The sequence below is a fragment of the Chanodichthys erythropterus genome, chromosome 14 (assembly GCF_024489055.1).
Source record: "Chanodichthys erythropterus isolate Z2021 chromosome 14, ASM2448905v1, whole genome shotgun sequence".
Taxonomy (NCBI): Eukaryota; Metazoa; Chordata; class Actinopteri; order Cypriniformes; family Xenocyprididae; genus Chanodichthys; species Chanodichthys erythropterus.
This window is the reverse complement of record NC_090234.1, coordinates 39,037,803-39,051,950: the sequence shown is the minus strand read 5'-3', so window position 1 is coordinate 39,051,950 and position 14,148 is coordinate 39,037,803. Positions and strand designations below refer to the sequence as shown.

General features: G+C 36.7%; 1 protein-coding gene across 3 annotated transcripts in view; it reads left to right on the top strand.

The window, feature by feature from the left end:
- pard3bb (par-3 family cell polarity regulator beta b) overlaps positions 1–14,148 on the top strand; it is a 433,139-nt gene that overhangs the window by 16,485 nt on the left and 402,506 nt on the right. For 2 of the 3 annotated variants that reach the window (XM_067410020.1, XM_067410021.1), the window contains exon 3: positions 4,095–4,196. In XM_067410020.1, coding sequence (XP_067266121.1) covers positions 4,095–4,196 — 102 coding nt within the window. Of the gene's footprint in view, positions 1–3,836; positions 3,926–4,094; positions 4,197–14,148 lie in introns of those variants that run through there. The other variant, XM_067410022.1, reaches the window with a different exon arrangement.

The window sequence follows — 14,148 nt, the reverse complement described above, 5'->3', positions numbered from 1 at the left end:
TTTCTTAGACTCATTTAAGTACTGATTACCCACATACTCAGCCCTGCACATTGGCCTCTGTGCCCAGGAACATATTAATTTCATTTGTGCTACCTTATAAAAAAGTATCTCATTTCATTCAGGCTATATTAAAGTCCATAACAGAAAATGAGGTGTGGGTCAGAAAATGGTATGTTTATTAAATTCAATTCACAGCAAAATTGGTATTTTCATATTTGACCAGAAAGTGCAAGAATGCGGTGCGGAGGTGGAAGATCGTTTTCGGAGATGGACAACGTCTTATTGCATCATTATCATCACCATCATGATCATCATTACTGTTTATGAGTCTGGTAATGATGTTAGGCTTGGTAATGGACCCTGCACCAACAAAAGCAATCATAGAAATACAGCAGGAACCCCACTGCTCACCGTCATCAGGATAAAAATGGCAAAATGTTCCAGAGATTTCCATCGTTTCATTACAGCGCAGCCTCGCTATCTCTCGCTACACACGTATCCTCATTCAATGTTCTCATAGCTGGGAATAGACCTTAATGTGGCATGTAATACAGCATTATTCCCATAGACTGGCACACTGTCGCCCTTTGTTGAATGCCAGAAACTGTCAGACTCATGGCCTTCGTCTCACCCTCATTCACCCTGCCTCGCTGCTAGCATTCAAAAGCTCAGGGCTCATTTAGGTGAAATCATGATTAAACAGGTGTGTTCACTGCCCAAATGTCATTTTGCTCATGGGCTGTGTGAAATGAGATCATATGGGATCCAGTGTCATGGTTTTATTGTTTATTGAGTGAAATACAAGCTTTTTGTGATGCATTGGGGGTTCTTCATGTCTTTAACATGACACTGATGCCATAGAAGAGACAGCAGAATAAGGAACAAGTCACAGTCTGCATAAGTAATTTGTATGGTGATGAAAAATCTGGACCTTTTGAAAACTCACTTAGCAAACCTCTAAATGCCTACAGGGACAGCATTGTAAAGATGGAGAAGATAATATATGTGTTTGTGCCATTTTTTTTTTTATTGCTACAGTCATACTATGTTTGAAAAATGGCTTTCTTGTTATTTCTCTGTCTTTTTTAGTAAAAATATCTAAACATTCTGAGCAGCAAAACTGCATTAATTATTAACACAGAAAATCTGTCTGAAATATAATTGTATTTTGTCTCGTTGCATTGCCAGTTTTGTTTATGCTTAAAGCATTGCAACAAGAGAAAATACTTTATGATAAATCTCATGCAGTTTTGGCTCTCTGGTAAAGTTTTTTTTTTTTTTTTTTTTTAAATATGCTCTCATGCAAGTAATGACTCTAATTCTTAACAAGAATTGAGAATTCACAGACACAGATTCAAAGATGGACAAAACTCAAATAAAAAAAAAAAAGCTTCTTGCTTCTTGAGCTTTTGATATATAAGAGGTCATCATAATATAAGAATATCCTGTAAGTTTCAGAACTGAAAACTTCCTTGTTAGTCCAGTAAAAGCTTTTATTGACATCAGGCCCAGCGAACGACTCATCCCAGAATGTGCCTATCTATGTCATAGATAGGTGAAACGTCGCCTCCGCAGAAGAAATCAAAGCCTACTTCATCATTGCAACGTTTGCCCCGCCCACTGGTGTGTTAGTGAGATGAAGGAGAGAATAGCAATACAGGACTAAAAATAACATTAACTTTCAAAGGATCCTAATGCTAGGAATATGGTTATTTATTTTCAACAATGTGAATGACTCAGTTGAGCTTTATTTATTTGTATTTGGTACATTTCACTGTGGATTCTTCGGTAAATCAGTCGCATTTCGGCGCAGGCTTTGCAAACAGACTTTCACGATATGAATTCGACAGTAATGCAACAACATGTAAGTAACTGTGTTCATTCTAATGCCTGATCTGATATGCAATGATTCATGAACAGTCAGATGTTCTTTGTCTATATGTCAATAAATCAAACCAGTGACTAAACGGTCAACTTCACATTGTTTCTCTTAGTAGGATGAAAATAATCAGTTATTTAAACAGTGATTATATTAAATATAGAAAGCGATCAAAGAACGCTCCCTTTGCAATCGCTGAAGCTGTCAATCAAACGGCCCACGCTGGACTCGCACCAAAACTCCCGTTATATTCAACAAATGTTTTTGTTCCATTGCGTTTGCACTGTTAGTTACGATGAAAGCATTCGTTAGTGTGCAGAAACTGAGTTGCATTGACGAGATCACTGCTTTAATGCGCTCAACAACACATCTGTGATTGGCTACAATGTTCATCACTGCAACCTTTCATGCCACAATCTAAATATAATGTCATAGATCTAAATGTAATGCTATAGTCATGGATCAGTTTCATGATTAGTTAACTGTGAGAGCTGTAATAGTGTAAACATGCTAAAGGTTTTCAAGAGAGTAGCTATTTCATAGGCAGAAATGTCAGCCAATCACAGCAGTGGGCATTTATACTGAAGTCTCACAGCAGACACACCCCTTAAAACAGAGCGTTCAAATAAGAGGGCTAAAATCAGGGTAGGAAAAATGACTTTATTTTTAAATTATGATAATTTTTGATGTAAAAAGCATACTAACATTATAAGTGCACCCCAGGAAACATTATAAAACAAGAAAACAACACAGTTCATGACCCCTTTAAACCCCATAACGTCACAGCAGTGATATAAAATATAAATCTCTTCAAAGAGTGATTTAAGTAATGTGAAATGCACTTCTTTGTGCTGCATTTTTCAAAGCAAAGATTTCACTTCACACTTATTCAAATGTTAAAACCGCTTGAGATTGTGAACTTGATAATTAGACTGCTGTTTCACAGCAACAATACTGAAGCATACGTTTTATGTAATTATAGATAATGATTATGACAGGAGTGTTGAAGCATAATGTTTCCAAGAAATTCGGTCAACATTAGCTCAATTGTTTAGCCTATGTATTTGAAGAAAGCTAAAACAAAAGTATGCTAAGTGTAGACTTTTCACCTGATCAGCTCACCTGATCATAATTTAACACGTTAAATACCTACAATTCATGCAACCACCATTTGGTGTCTTTAAGCTATCATATCATGCCAGTCATGGCCAACCGTCTTGATTGGAGCTGTAGGTTTGGCCTCCGTACTATCCAATAGATATAGTTTTCTTGATCTCCTTTGTTAAAGATATTGTATATTTATCTACGTCATGTTTGTGCTCATGTATGTCAGTATGTACTGAGAGAAGGTCAAATCTGGTGACTGTTTTTCTATAGTGCTGAGAGACTGGGCTTTTAAATGAACATTGTGTAAATATATGAATCATACACACAATCTCAGTTTGTCTGTTGAGAGCTGACAGCTCTGCTGTCCTGCAACAGCCAAGATAAACAGGGTAGGCCCATATCAAAGTCATGTTTCACTCTATCAATGAAGTTTTACAGATACTCCAAGCCAAGGCAAACACAGTTTAAGCATAACATACCTCCCACTACTACTTCCTGTACTTTTCTACATGGCATTGCCTGAAATCAATCAACTCTAAGTTGCTTTGTGTTAAGTGAGCCCGCAGTATGAATGCAGCCAAAAATTGAGATGTAATGACACAAGATGGAATTAAGGCATTTGTTGTGCAGATGTCTTGTTTATACCTCACTTCTTGGCATAAGCTGAAGTTGACATTTGGAGCTCAGATTTGAGTTACATCACACCAGTCTCTGTGACCTGGTTGGCGGTGGTTGTGAGCTCACAAGGGTTTGATGCTTTGTGAATGTTGATGTGTTAGCATTAATCAGAAAAGTCCATTGGGCTCATGATAGAGCCTTGTGGCACTCCCCCTCTAGAACTCTGGCTGTAGAGGAGTTGTGTGGGAAGACTATTCACTATAATGAAAGACGACCCAAGCTGCTTGTACATCAGTGTGTCCTGATACACACTTCTCTGATGTGAGCACAGACACACAGAATATTGTTAGCCCTGATGAGCAGGCTCAAGCCATTGCTTTTTTAGAGAATAGTTACAGTTTAGACTGTGGGAAACCTGGGTAATTGATAAGTCTGAGGTCAGTACACGTGTTGTTTTGCTGATAATTCACACTGATGCTTTGTTTTATAGGAGGGAGATTTCCTGGTACGAACCCACCATGTTGAATACTGCGATGGGGGTATTCTGGACCCTGATGATGTGCTAACAGACCTGGTCGAGGACAAGGACAAGGTAAGGCTCAGGGAAACAGTTGGGTATTAATATTGGAATCAACAAGGTGTATGTTATGTTATGTGGAGACATACTCTGAGGCCCTGTTTACACCAGAGCCTTGTCGTATTAAAACGCATAAGTTTTGCTACGGTAACGCTTGTCGTTTACACTACGCCGGCATTTTCGAACCTCAAAAACTGAGACTTTCAAAAACGCTGCAGACCCCGTTTTAGTTTGAAAACGCCGGGGTTGCGTTTCAGTATAAACGGACCAAAACAGGACTTTTGAAAATGATGGCGTGGCTGCCCACGTTCACTCTGTGTATGCTTGGCGACTGTGTAAACAATAACATGGAGACTTTGCTGGCTTTGTTGTTAGTTTTAGCAGCCATTGTGCAGTTAAACTCTGCATTTTTTAAATACTGCAGCTGCCTACATGCAGGAGGCAACTGTTTACACTTGTACATGCATGCCCAGTGTGCATGAACCATCATGTGACATGTGTTTTTGGCTGTGTAGTATAGACAGAGACCGTTTCTGAAACACTGTGGAATTGTCAGTGTAGACGAGGATTGTTTTCATTTTAAAATGCCATTTTAAAACGAAAATGCACTAGTGTAAATGGCGCCTGAGATGAATCACTTTTCAAATGGACTCTAGAAACCAACTTCCCTTTTCTGTTTTCCATACCTTCCATCTATAAAGAATAAAGGCAAGCGGAATGTTAAAGCGTAGCCCTTTAAACCCTTTAAACACTTAAGTGGCCTTATTGTTCTAAATTTGTTTGTGCTTTTAGCTTGGAATGTAATTTGCATTCTCAGCGCCATAAAGTAAATATTAAGGTCCTAAACCTAATTCAACATTTCCTAAAGAATTCAGGGAGTTCTTCGTCCACCCACCAAAATTACATAAATTAATGTCTTAATCACAAACAAAAATACTATTTTATAGCATATTTTTTATGTTTTTTAGTTTTTAGTTCAATAAGTGAATGAGATTTTAATTCGGCATCAACTCAATGAATAATTTGCAAAAATGATTCCATACGAAAACTTGAATTGCAGTGTTCATGTATGTTTATTTTTTCCTGTAGCCAGTGAAGTTGCTTTAGAAGATGTGTTGTTGTTTATGTTTATGGTATCCAGTCTTTCATTTCATTAAGTCTGCATTAAGATTTTTTTCATTAAATCTGCCAAATGTAAGGTTTCATTGGCTTAGTTCTTGTGCACAAGTAGTTGTTTGGTCCAGTGATATAATAAAACCGTGAAGCACTAGCAAGAATGCATTGATTTATTATACACTCAAAAAATTAAGCCTTTTTTTCAAGATTTACGTTTTCAATTAATAGTAAAATTCTATTAAACTGAATAATCCTTACATATTTTAATTGAATAATTGAATAATCCTTACATATTTTTACATAAGGATTATTCAATTCAATTTGATGGAATTTTACTATTAATTGAAATGCGTAAATCTCAAAAGAGGCTTAATTTTTTTGAGTGTAGTATTTGAACTGTTGTTAATGGTGGCACAGTCCACCCCAATAAATGGTATAATGTCAGTTATTCCAGAGCAACAATACAGCAGAGGAAAGAACACCAGAACACATTTACTCAAGCAAATGTGAGAAGTTTTGCTGAGAAGTTGTGAGAAAATGTGAGAATTTATGGAAAACAAAATCACATGAAAATGAAAAATCACAGGTTAGGTTGTATTGCCATATGTGCCAAATATATGTACTGTGAAAAAGTAGAAAATATTAAATATTTATAACTAAAAGTAAAGTACTTGGGTCCCTTTTTATTGGAGTTATGATAGAAATTGTAATCATATTGTTTTTGTACCCATTTATGGACATGATGGTCATTCTCTGTTTATAATGGAAACCGAGCATACGGTTCACCGCTTCATATGGAAAGCGCATCGTTGACATTTGCTTGAGAGGAGGCCATTTGGGCCATCCTCTCTCAGGAAAGAGTGGTCTCTTCAATGAGCCCTCGGGTATTCTGTTTGTCCTTTCTCTATATGGAGGTTATTATATTGAGCAGTGTGGCCGCCCCTAACTCGATAACACAAAAGGGCATTTGCCTCCTAATTGAATTTTCTCAGACATCAGATGCAAAGCTTTTGATTTCTGCACACTAATTAATAGAAGTGAGGGCACTAGGCATTATGGGTGACACACGCTCTCTCTCTCTCTCTCTCTCTCTCTCTCTCTCTCTATGAGCTAGATGATTTCTGGGATACTGCTTTATAATCAAAGTGTGGAAGTGTTTTATAGGCTTTAGCCACAGGGAATGCAGTCCATTTCTAAGGAATAATTTGCATATGAAAGATGAAAAATTGTCATGATTTAAAGATTATGAGTGGGACTGTTAACTTAGAGATGATAGTGCCCAATGTTTCAGCATTCAGACCCTCTATATTGGTTCTATGTCTATAAAAAACAATACTATTTTGGTACCATATTTTGATTAAGGCTGTTGAATCAGTGCGTTAATTTAATACAGCTGATGATTAAAAAGTAATGCTTTAAAAAGAAACTCATTTTTTTTTAATTTTTTTTTTGCACTTTTTTCTTGTGCAGGCAGAGCAGAATAATAGGTAACACTTTACAATAAGGTTCATTTGTTAACATTAGTTAATGTGTTAACTAACATGAACTAACCACAAGCAATACATTTGTTACTGTATTTGTTAGTTTTTGCTAACGTTTAGTTAATAAAAATACAGCTTGTTCATGTTACTTCACAGTGCATTAACTAATGTATTAGTAAATGTTTAATTTAACATTAACAAAGATTAGGCTAATAAATGCTGTAGAAGTGCATTATTACATGTTCATTATTAGTTCATGTTCACTAATGTAGTTAACTACTGTTAACTTATGAACCTTATTGTAAAGTTTTACTGACTAATAAGCTGTTTGCATTTTAAGGTTTGACAATAAGGATGAAAAAAATGCATGGCATGGGACAGTTGACCGGTCAACCAATATAGATTTTTTGATGGCCGATGCCGATATATTAGAGAGCAGGGTGGCCGATGGTCAATATAAAGCCTATATATAAATGTATATTTATATTTATTTTACTTAATATTTAATAAATTAGAAATAAATAATTTGAAATTGAAATTTCAAAATGTTTATTTCTAATTTATTAAAAATATGTAAAAATAAACATAATAAACTTGATTCTGTAATCCTATTACATTATTATTAGACCAGCCAATGCGCATGTGCAGTCCTAAGCGCATTCAGATCATTCAGATCACTGACTATTTTTATAGACCTTATGTAGCTCCGCCCCTTTTCAGCATTGTGTTCTTTCTTCCGGTTTGTATTTCTACAGCATGAAGGTAAGATCTTATGGATTTATGAATGAACCGCTCATTTTAAAATCTTCCTGGTCTACTGACATTTATGACATCCGCTCCAAACATTAGAATGCTCATAATAATTTTTGTTATCTCTACAGTAAGTAGTACAAAATAAGTACTTATAAGTACAATAAGTACTTCACCAGCTAATTGCTTGCCAACAGCGATGCCATAGAAATAAACAGAACTACGGCAAAAACAGAAGTTCAAATACAAAATTCTAAAGATGGCTTTGCGCTTGTTTCTCTGGGTCATAAGGTCTGTTGCATCTGGAGCTTCTAACAGCAGCAGCAGTGACGCAAATAGCTTTACCAATTACAGATTGGCTCTTTTATTTTGAAGGCGGGACCTATTCTGCCATATTGAGTGTTGTACTTTCTCCCTTTCGTAGTAATATGAGTGCTCCGTCTTTCTGTATATAAAGTCTTTGATATAACACAGCATAGTTTGAAATCAAAGGTTTAAAATTTGTCGCTCATGCATGTCTAGTGACATCTGGACTCTCCTGTCCGCATTTAATTTGCATGGACTGACCGTCACACACAGAGTACATACGTTCATGCAGGCTACAAATGCACACTTCAGAAGATCTCAAAGCTGGATTCGACTAAGTCTTCAAGGTTTGTGAAATTAAATGTTTATTAGATATTCAACGACTTTAAATGATAGGAATTTGTATTTGCTAAATGCTGATGGTAGGTGAGAAGTGTTTGCCTTTCTATTACTAATAATATAAAAGCAAATGCTATAATGCTTTTTCTTATACATTTACTTTCTTTGTTTAACAGTTCTATCTAATAACGGATTAGACAGAGACTGTTAAACAGAGACAGTAAACTAAAGTAGATGGAGAATTGAAGCACGGTGTGCTCAGGCGCTGACATTCTCCACAATGTCAAAATAAAAGTCCCTCTTCTGACTCATCAGCCAAACAGAAAAACTTATCGGCCAGTGTCGATATTTCAAAAATTGCATATATCGGCTGATATAGAGGGTATGCACATGATGTCACCGCTGGCTGTTATGACTGCGGTTATGCCCACTGAGTGGCAAAGACTGAGTGGCAGCATTGGTTTTCAGAGTGAAATCCGTGAAAAACCGACAAAACGCATCCAAAACGGGGAAAGAGTTTTGTGATTGACTGTACAAACAGCTTTGATGCAAAATCTGAGGTATATTTTTACAGACTGCTGAAAGCTACAGAAAAAAGAAGCAAATGGATCACTGCAATTCACAGAAACAACTGGACTCTGGCAAAGAAACGTGGATTTGCAGTTTTCATTTTGTGTCAAAATGTTGGAAATGTTGGAATTAAATATTTACCATCTTATGTTCTGCATAATTGGGTGCTTTTAAATAAACACTGACACAAACTATACAAGTTTCAGGGCTGGACGATATGACAATATATATAACATTGATATAAGTGATCACTCGGATTTAGACCTACCTATTGTAGTTATATAAAGCATTCACGGGCAGATTTGCTTTATGTATTTCCCCAGCGTTGAAACCAGGCACATAAATGTCAGGAAACACAACTCTTTGCTGCATGTCAATATCCATGGATTAGGTTTCTTTGACATGTTATAAGGAACACTTTCGTGCCCAAGCTTTAGTGTAATTGTTTGTTTTACTCACGTTTTCCCAGTTTCCCCTATTAAATCCAGTCATGCAGCAAGTTCTTTTGCCACTCAGTCCAGCTGATGGAGCGTGTTCCGGCAGGAAAGTGACATCAATGCATACCCTCTGTATTGGGCTTGGCGATTATATATCGGTTGACCACTAGACAGAATTGTCAAAGGCCCAATGATTGATCTTGGATGAATAACTGTTTTAGCTTCATATTTAATTTATGCTGTGAAGATCCAGTGTTATTTTACTTTGGATTAAAAAATATTATTATTCAATTTCTGTAGTGTTTCTTACATTAAAGGTGCTCTAGAACTTTTTTTTTAAAAGATGTAATATAAGTCTAAGGTGTCCCCTGAATGTGTCTGTGAAGTTTCAGCTCAAAATACCCCATAGATTTTTTTTAATTAATTTTTTTAACTGCCTATTTTGGGTGTGTGGCCCTTTAAATCTGGTGTTCCACGCCCCAAGAGCTCGCGCTTGCCTTAAACAACATAAAAAAAGTTCAAACAGCTAATATAACCCTCAAAATGGATCTTTACAAAGTGTTCGTCATGCAACATGTCTAATCGTTTAAGTACAGTGTTTATTTGGATGTTTACATTTGATTCTGAATAAGTTTGATAGTGCTCCGTGGCTAACGGCTAATGCTACACTGTAGTAGAGATTTATAAAGAATGAAGTTGTGTTTATGAATTATACAGACTGCAAGTGTTTAAAAATGAAAATAACGACAGTCTTGTCTCCGTGAATACAGTAAGAAACGATGGTAACTTTAACCACATTTAACAGTACATTAGCAACATGCTAATGAAACATTTAGAAAGACAATTTACAAATATCACTAAAAATATCATGTTATCATGGATCATGTCAGTTATTATTGCTCCTTCTGCCATTTTTCGCTATTGTTCTTGCTTGCTTACCTAGTCTGATGATTCAGCTGTGCACATCCAGAAGTGTAATCCCTTTCATAATGCTGGGAACATGGGCTGGCATTATGCAAATATTGGGGCGTACAACCAGACTGTTACATAACATATGTATGTCATTTCCATGTACTGAACTCTTGTTATTTAACTATGCCGAGGTAGATTACATTTTTGAATCTAGGGCACCTTTAATACTACAGTAGACTTACATGAAAATAACTTTTTTTTTTTCATTTACCTTTTTTTATTATTATTTGTGCTATTGCTTATAATTAGTTTATTTGTTCACTCTGCAGTTTTGGTGTCTAAAACAACCTTATTAATTAAATACTAAGTTACATGGGTCAAAAACAAAGAAAAAATAACTTTTAGGGCCCTAAAATACACCTGGCGCAATGCGACGCAAGGCGCAGCGCAAGTGTGTTTGCTAGTTTGCGTCCGGCGCCGTTCGCGTTTTCCCGTTCAGCGCCACGTCCTTAAATTAGTAAATGCATTTGCGCCAGTTAGTGCGCCCATGGGCGTGCTGGTCTAAAAAAGAGGTGTGTTCAGGCGCATTGCCGGCGCATTGCTATTTTAAGGAGCTGAAAATAGACTGCGCCATAGACCAACTCAAACCTGGTCTAAAGTCTAAAGTCAATGGCGCAATATTGTTTTTATTAGAGCGCGTTGGTAGAAACTGCGCCTCTGGGCGCGTCCACAGTGCGTGTTGACTTTGCTTATTACAAACAGGGATACGCATCACACAAACATGTCAAATATTAAAAACAAAAGGATTACAGTGTAAAAGAATATTATTGTGTAGGCTACATAAATATAAAAATGTAATGATGAATATTCATTGCGTGTATTAGAATTAGGATACCTATTTTCAATTCAGCCTATTACTACTTATAATGATGAACGAAACAGGCTAATTAATTGAACAATCTTGCCAATACACACATATTAACTGACTGATCGCGCGGAGCTATTTGAAAGCCTGCATCCAACGCAGACGACTGAAAGATTGACTGGCCACTTAACAGGTAATTTCAGCAAAACATCACTCGTTGAACTCCTCAGTTGAATCGGTGTTTAATAAGTCAGTGTATTTTATAATGTTATATGTTATATAATATATATATATATATAATGTTATATCCTGCTTGTCCCGTAGATGATCTGCTCGCCCGCTTTAACTTCGCGCACGAGCAGATCAGTTTCTTCGCTTGAAAAGCGTTCAGCTTTTCCGCCAACAAATTCCGCCATGTAAATAGCAATCCGCCATGGCGCGAGTGCATCTCGCTCTTAAAGGGAATGGGAGATGACACTCTGATTGGTTTATTGAACGTTACGCCCATTACTCATTAAGAGAATAGGGACAACCCATTTCAAAAATGCGCCCCGGCGCATGGACCGTTTTTCCGTCGTTAAAATAGCAAAAGTGGATTTGGACACGCCCTGAGTGCACCTGCATCATGCGCTTCACACTTTGCGTTTAGATCGTTAAAATAGGGCCCTTAGTATTTATTTTTTCACTTTTTTATTGTGACAGGGCCAGTGAAAAGTTTTGGCAGAGCAAGTGAAAAATGTAACCACTTGCCTGACTAAGCCAGTAGAAAAATGTATTAGTGTTGAGCTCTGCAAATCATTTTTTGTACCTTCAAATGGTATTGATTTAAGCTTCAGAAACTTGAATACACAAAACTGTGATTTGTGGTGAATACGATGTTGATTAATTTACTGCTCTGGCTGATTCAGTGAATTAATTCAGTGAAGGATTCAACAGGCTGATATAGCCAGATAACTTGTGAATCATTTTGAGTGATTCATTAAAATAACCTGCTCAAGCGATTAGTTAAAAAACTGACTATGCTATTTACTCTGTATGTTTTGGACTTCAGTCAGTGAAGATATCGACAGAAGTCGATATAATAGAAAGACTTGCTCTTATTTCACAGTACATGAAATAAAAAGACCTTTGCATTCAGACTGTAGGCTCACAGATCAGGAAAAATAGCCTGTGATTTCTTTTCTTGACATGCTGTGTATTTAGCGGTAGAGAATAGCAGTACAGGAAACGTCTGGTGGTGTCTTTTACTGAACATTAATTTGTGTGAATATACTGTGCTGTAATTCAATGCATTTTATGTACGCTCACACAGAGACATGCACACATGCATGTATGTGCTTATATAAAAGCATGAACTCACTCCTCACCATTTCTTCCATACTCACACTTGCACACAGTCCCCTGTTGGCATTGTGCCTTTATTCTGTTAGAGCTGGTATTTACTCATAAATCCAGACTGGGATGAGGAATGAGCTCTCACTGTAGTGATGTTGCCATGGTGACAACTTCCCAAATGTCACAGCCTGCGTTACTGTATCCTGGTGATCCAATAATTATTCTTTGCTTTTTGTAAGCCAGGAGAACGATTTTCTTTCTTTCAGAATAATTCTTTACAATGCTGCAGCATTTGAGTCATTTTAGAGCAGCATTTATATAAAGTAATGACTTTAAAGCAGGTATGTGCGGCGAAATGTACTTTTGAGTTTTTCAGAGCTGCCACATATCGTGTGTGTCCATTTGTGGAATGTGCCATTCGTCTTGTTAGGGTGTCAGATCCTCCTCTGTCAACAAAAACACAAGCCGTATTCTGGTAATTATTGTGCCACTCCCTCTGTAATGAAGCAAGCATACCATTTGACTGCTAAAACACACATAACCTGAAGGCAGATTACAAGATTTGCTTGCTTTAGCCTGTAGTTTATACACTCGCAACTGTTAAAATACATTCTGATTCACTTATATACATGTTCTTGTATTTAATTATGTTACAAATGTATGCTATTGAAATGAAATTGCTTATGTTTGTGGGATTGGCCAGTCTTTTGTTACTCTTTAATATTTCTTAATCTACTTAGATACTACTTCACCCCAAAATGAATAATCTGTCATCATTTACACACCCTGATGTCATTCTAAAACTGTATGTATGTCTTCTGTGAGACATAAAAGATACTTTAAGAAATGCATCAATGGGCTCTACTGTTGTTTGATTTCCAACGTTTTTCAAAATACCTTTTGTGTTCCACAAAAGAAAGTCATAAGGGTTTGGAGCAACATGAGGGTGAGTAAATGTTGACAATTTTTACAGTATATTATCCCTTTAAGTGTCAGACATTAAGAAATGGCACTGTGAGATTACCTAAAAATCTGAATTGTTGTCATTTACCCAACATCATGCTGCTTCAAATGATTTGTCATAATGTTGTTTTCTTCAATCGAACACAAAAGGAGAAATCCTGAGGAAAGGTGATGCAGTTTCGCATACAATAACAGCATATGGTGACTGGGGACGGTCAAACTTCAAAGCTTTCTTATGGCTGTAGAAGACATCCTGCATATAGTCATATAGACTACATTTTAAGTTGCCTATGATTGAAAATCTTGATGTAAGATAGCTTTGTATAAAGAACATGCCAAAAATTATGTCTGTAGAAGGCTTAAAATCCTGCACCCATCGGGGGTGAGTCCTCTCCATTGACATTGTATTACATGAAGCTGCCTCCTTGTCACTTCTTGCTTCTAACAAAAGACAGAACAATGTCTAAAAGCTGCTGTGTGACAGGGTGTACTGCAAAAAAGTTAAAAAACCCAGTACTAAAATTTTATAAGCTACCAAACGATAAAAGCTAGCCTTTAAGGAGACAAAAGTGGATACAGGCAATAAGACGTGAAGCATCAGCAGGAAGAACGGGTAAATTGTGGGTAAATTTTAGTTTCTTAATATATCTCCTCCTCTCAGGGTGGTGAAATGATCTTTTGACATGGGTAAAAATAATGTTTTTTTTTTTTAAACATATCCCGGTTGTGTCTCATACGTCCTGAAAAGTGAAGCTTTGGGCTCTTTGATCGCCCCCTGGAGGCTGGATGCAGTACAGGTAATAAACCCCGCCTTCTCAATGCAGTCGAATGAGACTTCAGTGAAAATGTAAAAATAAATTCTGCTTCAAATAAAACTTTCCGAAAGATGGCTT